The sequence below is a fragment of the Pomacea canaliculata genome, linkage group LG8, assembly GCF_003073045.1.
Source record: "Pomacea canaliculata isolate SZHN2017 linkage group LG8, ASM307304v1, whole genome shotgun sequence".
In the NCBI taxonomy this organism is placed as follows: Eukaryota; Metazoa; Mollusca; class Gastropoda; order Architaenioglossa; family Ampullariidae; genus Pomacea; species Pomacea canaliculata.
In genome coordinates, this window is record NC_037597.1 from 27,065,989 (window position 1) to 27,078,770 (window position 12,782).

Here is a 12,782-nt window from a genome sequence, read left to right on the forward strand (position 1 = left end):
TGTCATGTGACATGAACCATTAGAAGCGGCTGCCCAGAGGCAGGAAGGAATGGGTCTTACTTGAAGCATGTGCCTTCCTGCAGGAACCCAGTGTCAGGTTGGGTACCTAGCATCAGCCTTCACCTTTCATCTTCCCCCTCCACCGCCTCCTCTCTCTTTCCTGTTCGACATTTTTATCTCCTTTTTCATGGTCTTTCGCTGCCTCGTTTTAGTTTGTTAAAAGGTTGCCCCCTTCCTCTTCCCTCTTATTCTCGATAAACGTGCGACCTCCCTCCTCTTCTCTACTCCCTTCCCCAGCAAGTGCACTCTCCTTTTCATTCTCCATTTCTTCAGTTCAATATTCATTTTTCCTGTCTGTCTTTGCCAAGATCAATTTAGTTGTTTCCATGGGAAGTGAACTGATTGGTTCTTGAAACTAGTATCAGTCCTGGGTTGTTTTACCCTTCATCATGATAATCCAGGATGGACAGAATGAAGTAGGGATAAAATACTCTTTAAACGCTCATTGAAATTAATTTTTCCAGACAGCAAACATTTGTATGGAATCATGGGATTGTTGACTGTGGTGTGCCAGACCCCTAACTGTTCTCTGGGATACCGACTGCTGGTCACTGCTACCCTCCCTCTCACGGTCCGTCGTTGAGGCCAAGAAAATCCATGAGCCACACAGCTACTGTCGCTCGATACCACATTTATCTCTGTGGTCGGGGCCCTGGCTGAAGGGCCGATATGAATCACGTGGGCAACAGCATCGCTGTATAAGCGGCGATAACACTCACAATCGATTGTGTTGAGGAATCGCCTGTCGCAGCAGACGAGAGGTGGAGTTGAGAGAAAAATAAAACAATGAAGCATTAGTCATCGAAATATTATTAGAGTCGGCGCTTAGCATCTCTCGAAAAATTGATACTGGGTGGATCGTGTGAGGCTCCTTCACACGGTGCGACAAGAACCAATGTGTGCGTCGCTCTTTCTGTGACCTTTTTTTTTTTACACTCTTAACGAACATGTTTTTAGAATTATTAACCGATTTTAGGCTGACACATCGAATACAAGTTTGGGTAGGATTGACGTACATCTACCCTGCAATTTTTCCACCCCGTAAAGAACCCCAAACACCCCACAAATCTCCTCCCACCATCAAACTAGAGAATAATAAAGCTTGCCGCCATTTTATTTTGTGGACACACAACTGACACAAGAGGGAGACAAGACTCCCAGATTGAAAGGGCGACAAACAGGCTCAACGTGTATGTTTACTGTTTACTGGAGCAGTGAAAACCACTCAGTAAACACAATCCGTGGTGGTGATCGTAAGGACAGGAAGTTGCGTCCCCTGAGAGACGAGGGCAAGAGTTGTCTCGGGTCAGAATCTGAAGAATTATTTCTCAGTATTATCTGAGTTTGTCATGAAAACTAGATGAAGTCGTGCACAACTACAATGTTTCTTTTCATTTTTTTTATTTGTTTATGTATTAATTATTAATTTAATTATTAAATATTTCCTTCTGTTAACAGTTCTACAGTCTGTGTGTATGTTAGCGCGCGCACATAGCTGCTTCGAGCACTACCGAGTGTGCAGATGAAAGTTGTTTTTGACACTTTAGCAAGTTTGTTTACTCGCACCTTGAGTCCAGTAAATTTTGCGGGTGGATAAACTGACACTGAGAGGAGGAGGCAAGCGGTTCTGGAGAAGTCGATTTGTATCTGATGCTGTCTCAGCTGTGAAAGGCGCGATTTCATCAGTTTTTCTCCCTATCTCAGCTCATCTGTCTTCCGCACCAAAAAACAACTCATTCTTTAAGGAGCCACTAGCAGATGGAAGATGCGCATGAAGATGCGCACAAAGAGATGGGTTGAAGATGTGCGAATGTTCCTTTTTTAATGTTGAGTGAGCTGAGCTCACAGTGCAATCGTCCTGAAAGCTTTGCTGGGACTCCGGTTACTCCGGTTACAGGTTTGCATAACAATTATAAACTTTTACACCTCGCAACTTTTTTCCCACGTGCAGTTTTGCCTTTCAGTGGCGGGATCTTGCTAACAAGATACGACATCGTGCTTTAAATACCTTTTTTTTTGAAATGGTTGTATCGGCGGTTTGTTTGTCCATCATGCTGGCTTTGCACTTTTTGAGTGCTCAATCTTTTATTTAGAAGGAGGAAATGAAACGGAGTGTAAGATAAAAGAGAAAGTTTTCTTTGGAGAGCGTCTGCTGCAAAGTGCCAGAATTAGCCGAGCTTTTATCTCAGCCATTCGAGGAATCCTGTCTTTACGACTTTGGCACTTGCAGGTTGTTTGGCCAGAACACGCGCTCGCGCCGTCTCGCGTGAGAGAGTGAGACATGCCTCGTGCTCCTACACTTCACGCCTTCGAGACCTTCGAGGGTCTTCCTTCTAAGCCCTCACCTCCTTCTCTTGTGGGGGAGGGTCTTGTTGGTGGCTTTAGGAAAATGGGGGAACACTTAAGGAGCAGTTAGTCCTCTAATAGTTTTATATTCCAGCAGAAATCTCTTGGAGAATCAGCAGTTCTCTCTCTCTTTCTGAGAATCGAGATTTGGTATTGTCCAAAAATAAGTTTTCTAAATTAAGACGACATTTTCAAAATTAAATTTACAATAGTTTTCGACCTTTTATCCAGTCTCATTATCTCTTAATGCCGTGTGTCAGTGTATCGGGTCATCTGTGTGCACGTGCATGCACCGCCTCTAGTCCTCCCATCTCACACCTTCTGTGACATGAATCCACTCGCGGAAGTGTGTGTGAGGGCAAAGGTCACAAAAGGTAACGGGGTCGCCAACGAATTAAACATCGTGGACATATCTGACGGCGCGCGCACACCGACTTTGACGCAAGCACGTGCAAGTGTTGGTGCTGTCGCCCTCGTGCTCGTGACCTCTCCTCCTCTCCTCTGAAGTCACGGCCTATCCCACGGCGCGCAATCGGCCCCTAGGGTCACTTCCGTTCGTGGGCGCCGAGGGCCCGCGCAGGGACGGGAAATGGACGAAACGTGTTTTCTTTGAATTAACCAGCGAGCGCTCGGTCTGTGGAGACTCACCTCTGTCCATCCCGGGGGCAGCCAAGCGTTTTCGGCCCGGGGTAGCAAATCCCTGGCTTGTTCATCTGCTGGTCCAGCTAAGAACTAATGACGTGCTGTCGCTGGCAAGTTGGCTCCCATGGGTTTCCTCCCATTGTCGTCAGCCATTTTCCAGACAAACTATTGACCTCTGTACTCTTTCCGGTGAAAGTTCTTTTTTTTAATCGTCGTAACGATGGTAGGCTCAGAGAGAGATTTGTCATCACCGAAGTCTGCTGGAGGCAGGATTTCTTGTTTGTGGTGAAATGTTTATCTGACATTCTTTCATCGCTAACATTTGTCTAAAAACGGGAGCGTTGATGTCAGTTGAAAGTTCAGATTTTAATTTGTTCATGACTGCTGCAGAAACTTTTTTGTTCAGGTCAGTCGATTTCAATAAAATTTCAAATAAATACTTTTTTTTTGTATATTAGAAAAAAAAATGTATATAGTAATCCACGTGGTAACGACAACAAGTGTGTGATTCGTGATCTCGAGAAAACGATGGCCACCATGCTCTTCGAGCAAATATCGCTTGTCAAATGAATCCTTACCACTATCTCTTATTTTACTAACAACCCGAACCTAAACGATTTCTAGTGACACAAAAAGATAATTGAAAACCACAAAGACTGGATTATCGACAGCTAACCTCAACTGTTTTACTGAATGAAGAGTTCAGTAAAGTAAGGCAAGAATACAAAGTGTTTCGCTTGCGACCTCAGCTCGTGCACGTGCTTAGTAAGTTCCAGTAAAAATAGAAATGCAATTCAAAAGAAGTCTTTAAAATGCTTGGAGTTTTAATTCCTCTTCTTATCGGAGTTTGTCGCCATGTTTCGTCTCGCGGTCGCCAATTTTTTCGAGTTCATTTCGCGTCTGTCGTCAGGATTTAATTAAAGTTTGTGTCTTTGTCGTCGAGGCTTCATTCAGCATCCTTGTCGTCGAGGGTTCATATAGCTTCTTCGTCGTCAGTGTTTTCATTTCACATCCTTGTCGTCAAGGCTTCATTTCACATTATTGTCGTCAAGGTTTCATTTCACATCCTTGTCGTCAAGGCTTCATTTCACATTATTGTCGTCAAAGTTTCATTTCACATCTTTGTCGTCAAGGGTTCATAACGCGTCCTCGTCGTCAATGTTTCATTTCACATCTTTGTCCTCAAGGTTTCATTTTGCTCTCGCCATCGGTGTTGTAGGACATCATCACCAGCCCCGGAGACTGAGAGTAGCCGGGGCAAGTATGGCTGGAGACCGTTAAGGAATGCTCTCACCAACTAGGAGGCAGCACTGTATGAGAGGCGCAGGTCGTTGTTGTTGAGGCCTCTGGTGGACTGTGTAGCATGCCCCCGAGCTAGGGAAGCCATATTGCTCTTTATCACGCTCCGCATCTCCGCTGGAGTATCAATTATGGTGGGGCTGGGGAGAGGAGGCTGACAAAGGCTGGTCCCTGTGCACGAGCTTGGGACAGAGAAAAGAAGTTGAGTGTTTGTTTCTTTGTCATACCTTCTTCTTTTGCTCTCTCATCTTCTCCTGCACTTCGAGGTCCCCATCCGTTACATTAGACCCTTTCAAAATAGCCTGGAGATTTTCTCCTACAGTCAGGGTGGTTATCGACGTCACGAACCACTAACGAACGGGTTCGACAGAAGCAAGGTTGCCATAGTGACTGTTAAAAAGATATTGAAATGTTTACTCTTTGTTAACGTTGGCTTCACACGAGCGAAAGCCGCGGTTAAGTAGCGGGATTTCTCTCTTTCAAGCCTTCACTACTTTTTCCCGCAATGTCCAGCCATAAATCTTCCCGTCCTGCAAGTGAAAGAATAACGGGTGGAAGCATCGAGGCCGTCGTCTTTGCCAAGAGGGAACGAGGGCGCTAAGTCTGAGCAAAGAGTTTGATCCTCGCCTGGATTTGGTGCAAAATCAATGGACATCCCGTCCGGGAGCTGCAACCACCGTGAGTCATATCGATAAGGTGCCAACGTTCGCCAACGCCTTTTATTCGCATTCAGATGCAAAGAAAATAAAGGAATCTTCGATTCTAGGCAACTTATTTTTGAATTATGCCTTCCCTGCTGATAGTCATCAAAAGAAGGTGAAGAAGCAGGGGCTGGTAATTGCGCCGTTTAGGAAATGGATTTCTCTCGTATCGTCCTGGGCTGGAAGGACGATTCCTCTCGATATGATGTGGATATGCGGGACCTACATCGGGACACCTTGACCGGCGAAGAAGGGCATGATGGGATGGAGAGTATAATGAAGTCGTGACCCTGTAGAGCGCGGAACATCACCTCAATCCATCACGTGATTAACTTGGATCAGCCAAGCTACGGAAGTCATGATGGAAGTAAAGAGGACATTAGAACTTCAGCCGAGTGTTTTATTGAGGGTTGTGTGAGAACTTTGCTAAACACACTTTCAACGTTCCTTCACAGTTGTCCACCTAAGGGCTGTTCTCCTGTCGCAGTGTTTTTAAGGTTTGTGCTCTCCTCACACATAACAAGGCCACTCGCAAATATTTTACTCGCTGTCGTCATCCGCACAAGGATTATGGGTAGTAAGCAATATCGCAGACAACATTAACGAAACGATAAACCACGGTAACCGCTGTGCGGCGACCTTCATTTCACTCGAGGAAGCAGAGAAAGAAAGAGTGAAGAAGAGAAAGATGTGGGTGAGGGTTTGGTTAAATACACAGAGCGATCTGTTAATCCCGAAATAACCAAGATTTGAAAGGCGTTTTATTTTGATCAGTTAAAAGAGTAAAGAGGGTTATAGCCTAGTGGCCGTAAACGTAAGTGGTACACTGTGTCTAATGCAAGTGAAGTATACATATTTATAGACGTATTATGCAGAAAGCTGTTGGTCCACACCACCAATTCCAACCCATACATAACATCACACTATTTTCGTCTCTCATTTATCAAACTACATTGCTGTCGAGAGCCCGTCTATTTGCATCTGAGGATGGACAGGCAGATGAATGAAATGATAGGCAGGCAAACAGCACTTTCGATTCTGTTGGAGATATCGTTACATTTGTAAACACGACATCGATGCCAGCGACCCCACAGCTGCATTTCCCGCATGTCTTGGTATTTAACATTCGTCAGATGGGTAATTCTGACTCTCCTTCCTTCCCAGGACCTTGTGGAAGAGTGTCGGGTGGCACGAGTGTTTGTGAGGCTGTCAGTGGGTCTCGGACAAACAAATTTCAAAGTATATCCGATCCTCGCAGCTCTCCTCTGTAGAGTTTCATTCAGTCCAGACCCAGACAGCCCCACCTTGTGTCAGAATTGGAAGATATTCCAGAGGAAAACTCGGCTGAGATGGAATTGGGTTGGTTAAAATAAATCAGACCGAGGCTTTCATTTCAGGAGAAGGGAGCTAACGCGTGTCTGTTTAATCACGTGATGACAAGCGAGGACATGATTCTTCTCTCTCTCTCCTCAGCATGCTTTTTCTCTCTTTCTCTCACACACAAGTAGTCTAACCCATTCTTCTCAAAGTAAAGTCTTTCACTGAAGAAGTTACACTCCTGAAGCTCCTGGCCCTCGGCAGACTGCGTTACCCATTCATTAGCAGGCAGTGGATCGTCGCGGTTCCCTTTCCACATTTCCCAGCTGCCGCGCTCGTGCAAAAAAAAAAAAAAACAAAAAAAAAAAACCCCAAAAAAACCCCAACAAAAACCAAGTTTAGCCCAACTTCATTAAGCAGTTAAAAGGGTAGATTCCAGAGTACCTACAGAAGAAGAGCACCTGTCGTTGAAGTCGTGAACCTACAGGCAACCCTCAGTTCTTGGGGTACATGATGGCGTGTCGTCTGCTCGCTGGAGACGAGCAGTGGTCTGACATGATGGAGAGGGCAAGGGGTCATTTCTCATACTTAACTGGCATTTTCAAGACATGACATGCAAACCACCCAAAAGCCATTTTTTGAAGTTAATCTGGAAAATTTGGGAGCTTAATGTCAACCTCACATGCAAAGCAGCCCTCGGAGTGCAGGATGCTCGTCATGCAACTGTACGCTCCGCCCACACTGGAGACAGGAGAGGGACAGACAGCAGGACTGGTCATCAAACATGGACTCCCTCATCACAGGAGGACAAGGAAGGAACTCTCAGTCCTGTTAGAAGGATGTGCACACAAGGAGCATGAGGAGTTGCTGTAATACTTGTCTGGTGTTTTAAGAGGACGAGGCGTTTCTCCGAGCATTCCCTCATATCTACTGGACTGGATGAAAAAAATTATTTTTAAGTTCCGAAAATATTGATCTGTAATATGACAATAATAAAAACAAAAATAAAATGTTATGAAGCGCCATAATAGTCGATCTTCTGTCATCAGCTACATTTATTTATTGTCTCACCAAAAGACCACACCATTATTTCTCACTATTTTCTGCCACTTGTGGCATCGTCACTTTTATCGGAAAGGTAGTTAGCTTTTATTACCGGCACGGGGAATGGGGATAAGGGAAAGCCTTTCTGTAAATGTCTTTTCGCCATCGCCTGTTTTCGGAATGGGTTGTTTATTTGGAACATCAATGAGATCCTGATTGATTGAATACCAATAGGTCCAGTGATTCTGTCCGGATACTACCGGCTTCTTAAACCTCGCGAAATGGCCGAGCGTCGCCGTCTCATTGGTCCTGTGGGTGTGGGGTGTGGGGGGTCAGACAGGTCAGACGACACACCTGGGACCAGTGCGTCTGCATCAGGTCCTTGGAGAGTCTGGTGCTCTTAGTTACTGGATAGATGGGAGGGTAATCGTTTCACCAGCCTCCCGCAGTCCGGCCGGGATACCCATCATCCCTACATCCCCCTGCTGCTTCAAGTGGCGCAGAAAGTCTTCCCGATGGCAAACCCTCCTCGTCTCCGCTCCCTCTTCTGAAACTTCGGACTTTTGTGGATCCCGGCTTGAGAAAGTTTACTCACTCGTTGTTATGGTAATTTCCTTGAAGCATCAGATGCGTGCTTCGCGTAGTTTCGAGACTGAGGCAGTCGAGAAAAGAGAAATCATTAGAAATAACAAAATAACAAAAAGTCACGAAACTTTTGTTTAATTTTCTTTCTGCACGACGACATAAGTAATAGTCTTAAAGTCTCAATTTATTTTTAACTTGAGTTGATTTAAAAAAAAACAAACAAAAAGATCGAAGTTCGTTTCTGTGTATAAAACTTTTGAGGCTAATGGAAGTCTGAAAGCAGGTGTTGAAAGTGCCGGAGGTATAAACGTGTGGGGCCAGGTTAGATGAGATTAGGTTTTCCCAGAGATGGTGTGAGAGAAGCTTATGTTTGCACAATTTTTAGTTTTGGACTTTTTTTCGTGCCTGCCTCTTTCCTTCTTGCAAGTTTCATGTAACTTTTTTAAGGCACCCGATGTTTGTTACAATCCTCTTAACATATGGACGGTGGAGATATATTTTCTGATTTTTTTTTGGTTCAGGTCTATCAGGATTTTTTTTTTTTTTAATTTAAAGATGCGCGTTATCCTTCTGATGTCTGGATGAGAAATTTAGTAAGCTGTGCATGTGTGTGAGCGAGATAAGTATATTTATGTGTGTATGTTTGCAGTCAGACAGACAAACAGACAGACAATCCACCATTGTTTTAGCCAGAGTGATGGGTTGTTTGTCATGTTTTCTGAATGGCGTGCATGCCCAAATGAATGGCCGTAGTACTTTTTTTTTAAAAAGATGATTCCTTTTGCCGTTGGTTTTATGTAAAATCATTTATTTATTTGCAGGTGTCCCCAGGCTTGATCAACAGGGTTTCATTGGCGGACATCAATTTTAACAAAGAGATGGAGTTGGCTCCCAGGGTGTCGCCCGAGTTCGAACTGACGCTGGACAACACCCCGTGTATACACACCATAGAAAACATGAACTTCTTCCAGATGAAAGGTGAGTTTTCTGGCAATGGTTGTAGGATAGCCATTATTGGCCTTGTCCGTACTGCTGGAAGCTGAGATGATGATGACGACGACGACATCATTAAGTTTGTAAAGCACTGAACCACCCGTATAAAGTTTTTCTTAAATATAAGGTCGTGAATAAAAAAAAAAAATCTTCGCTTATTCTTCCTTCTCACAATCCTCTCCCTGAAGAACAGATATTACCATAGTTTGTGATTCATTTGCTGTGTGTAAACACGAAGATTTAGGATTATCTTCCTTGCAGGACATGTTTGGGAAACATGTCTTCACCAAACGGTCCACACCATCCGTGGGACTTGCAGCGGTTTATAGGAAGTTTGATAAATGAATCACCCAATCACCTGTCGAGGCTGTCTGATTGGTTGTGTGTTGGGTTTCCTGTACGGAAGGCATAAACATGCACCCGCCTTAACATCTTGTGTGAGAGTTGCTCTTTTTGTGAGTTCTCTCTTCCTGGCAGTGTCACAAACATTTGGATGCTAACATGTTCGTCCAGGAAAGCGAATCATCAATGTGAAGCTTTCGCGAAACAAAAGTAGTTTTAGTGGCTGACATCGGAGTCATTTCCCCTTAATCACTGAGCTCGTTTTACTGGGATGTTTACGACCTCATGTCCGCATTCTTGAGAAGATGTCGGCATATCTGACATGAGAATCGCTTTCCCCAGTTCACGGGGTCATAAATGTCTGTTCACACCACGCAGCAAGTCCTTACGCAATCGGCCTTTGGCAGGAAAATGGCTTTCACGGCGAGAACGACAAATGACGAACGACGGACGGTGGGTGGCTGGATGTCTGGGTAGAGGGGGTGGCTAGGTGGCTGGGGGTGGGAAGTAAGTCTTGGCTTATGGGGCTTAGCTGATTCTCAGTCGTGAAGGTGGTTGGTGTAGGAAATGGCGAAGGCGTAACGTGAGGCCACGTTGGCACGAGACTTGAGAGAGAGCTGTGCGAGATTATCAATTGCTTCTGACGTCAGTGAAAAGGAAACGGAAGTATTTCGCTGTGGTTTGTCAAGCTCTTTCAAACATGAGAGAGAGGTTAATCTAGATATATTCAGTACGTAGGTTAGTGATCAACACATTTTCGGACAAAACCAGGAATACAGAAGATGTCCAGCTACAAGTGAGTGTGGGACTATCAAAAGTAAAGAGATAACCAGTGTATCGTCATGGTACTCAACACCTCAAATCTTCTATTGGCTGTCTTCTAGAGCCCCCAGCACCCCCTAAACTACCTCCCCAACAAATTATTCGTTTGTGTGTGTGAAAGGGTTGGTGATATTACCGAACAGCATGTCCAACCTAACACGTTAACAACGCCAACAAATAAACTTTTTAAAGTCTCTAAATTCGCATCTCATTCACTTGAATTGTTTGGGAAATGAAACAAAAGGTTGTTTGGGGGAAGATTGAAAGGCTGAGAGAGAAAGAAGAGGATAAAAAATGACTCTGGAGACACCGCTCGTGACAAGTCATCTGTCGCCGCTGACGATGCACAAACCAGAAGCTTGTGATGAGTGTAAGGAAACAAACAATCGGACCAATTCCTTCCTGACCCGAAGACTGAGCGACTTCAGGACACCGGGGTCAGAGGTGGAGGCAGGTTACATGGTTTGTGCCACGGAGGCGGCATTGATGGAGTAGGAGGGAAAGAGGAGAAAATCTGCCTCCTCCTTGAATCCGCGGTGCTGACGGCAAGACGGATCGCTGCTTTGTTTTTGCTGTAGTCGTCTGTAACGGTTCGTTGACGACAGCGCTGCCCAGTGGCACAGGGAGATAACAATCTACATTTCCTGTTCACGATACACTTCACTCTTCTGCTCGCTGTTGTAGGAACACGTGTTCTCCGACAGAGACGACAGGTCTTCAATTTGTCTCTCTCTCCCCCTTCTCCTTCAATTTTAGTTTTAAAGAAACTTTTTTTTCACCAATTCGTGTGTACGAAGTCTTCATGAACTATTTGTAAACAGCTTGAGAAAACAAATGAACAGTGTTCAGTTAGATAGGCGCTTTATTTATCTGTGGAATGGACGGTATATCTTCTGTTCTTTGGTGATAGCTGAGAGGGTCAAAGGTCAGGCATAAGTCCGGAGGACAGTTGTGCAGTCCTGCAAGTCGCCGGCCGTCGGGTACCAATTTCTTTCTACTGTTTGCTTCTGTTACCATTACTACTACTCCAGTGTTTCATGGTTTTTTCTACTTGCAAGGAGCAGCAAGGAACCCCTTTAAGTCACTGACAGGAGAGAAATTAATTTCTGTCGGAGGATGACACAGTTTTGCACGAGACAAGGCGACAAGAAATAAAAAATCTGGCGAGTAATAATTTTTTTTAAGAGAGAAAATAAATAAAAGCTTTGGAGGGCTTTGAGAGGCAGGTGTTTGCGCCGAGTTTTCACAGAAGACTTTCCGGAGGTTCGCCCACCGACACCTGGGGTGGACGGAAGTGGCTGGTATGGCGCAACACACGTGCCATAAAACCTCTCGCTCCTAATGAACCAAAGTTCGAATTGAAAAGAAATCAGCAGAAAGGGTTGTGGCTCCATGCTTTTTGCCCTGTGACCAACGCTTTTTTGCACGGTCAGTTCATTAAACTGATGGGAGCCTCTGAAAAATCGCCATTCTTTTTGTCCAATGTGAGGTTTATTAAAGAGCTCATGTGTAAATCTTTAAATCTGAGCTTTTGTTCGCTCACGTGTCATGGCGGTGGATTTTGCATTGGTTGTTTTGCATTTTTGCTCGTTGCCTGTGGATTTATTCTTTCTGGCATTAATTTGTAATTGAGAACTTTCTGGGAAAACATAATACATAAAACAATTTGTTTTTCTATTGTCTGTAACATCATATCTGGGTTTTATTTACTGGGGCTTATCCCAAGATAATAAAATGTTGCGAAGTTTCAAGATGTTTCCTTTCCTTTTTTTCATTTTTAGGTTTGAATTTACACAGTTTTTTTTTACCCTCCCTCTCGATTCCTCCAGCGGTGTCTTGCAGAGAGGACCTGCTTGTAAGACTTATTTTGTTGATGGAAGTCCGACTATCTGATCAGAAACAGTCTTTGAAAGAAAATCGTCTTGAATTCAACAGTAGACTGGCAACAGCAAGACAGCTGCCTGCTATTCACTTCCCACTTCTGTGAAGACTTTCTCCAGTAACCCAGTCTTTTTCCTTTCTTAAGCCCCGAGCTTCAAGGATGGTCAGAGAATTTTCGAGGCTTTCGATTTTCCGAAGCTGCAATCACAGAGGCAGCTTACATTGACTGCAGCAACTTCCGGTGGTCCTTCGGTTGGTAAGTCCGCCATGGAGATCGCCATTCACCTCACTTGGTGTAAGGGAGTCTCCTCCATTAGAGGCGCTGCTTGTGTACGCCTGAATGTGGTTTTGTGTAGGTGGTCTTTGGGAGGGTGCGAGAGTTTGGAGCTGTCATTCGAAAGGTTCCTGCAGAGGGACAACGACGGCTTCTGTGGAAATATGGACAGCGATGCATTATTCATTCCATGTCTGCAGCCGAGGGCACGTCGAGGGTCCTTCACACCGGAGTTCATTCTGGTGGCAGGGACAGGCACCATTAGGGTTAAGAGGAAGTCAATTTGTCTCAGTCGCTCTTTGAGTTGATCTTAAAACTCAGATGTCGATTTAAAGGAAAATAAACCGCGAAAGTGTAACGGCATGCCATACTGTCATGTAATAAAAATAAGACATAGTAAATCTTTACTAAGACCTTGCAATATAGTTTACCAGTTTTACAGTTTCTTCGGTCGGCCCTTGGAGTAGGCAAGAGTA

The 12,782-nt window shown here is 44.6% G+C and overlaps 1 protein-coding gene across 1 annotated transcript in view; it reads left to right on the forward strand.

The window, feature by feature from the left end:
* Nucleotides 1-12,782, forward strand: part of LOC112570643 (E3 ubiquitin-protein ligase TRIM9-like) — a 90,682-nt gene that overhangs the window by 35,994 nt on the left and 41,906 nt on the right. Inside the window, 1 exon segment of the mRNA XM_025249184.1 lies at nt 8,816-8,972. Within this exon segment, the coding sequence (XP_025104969.1) occupies nt 8,816-8,972 (157 nt within the window).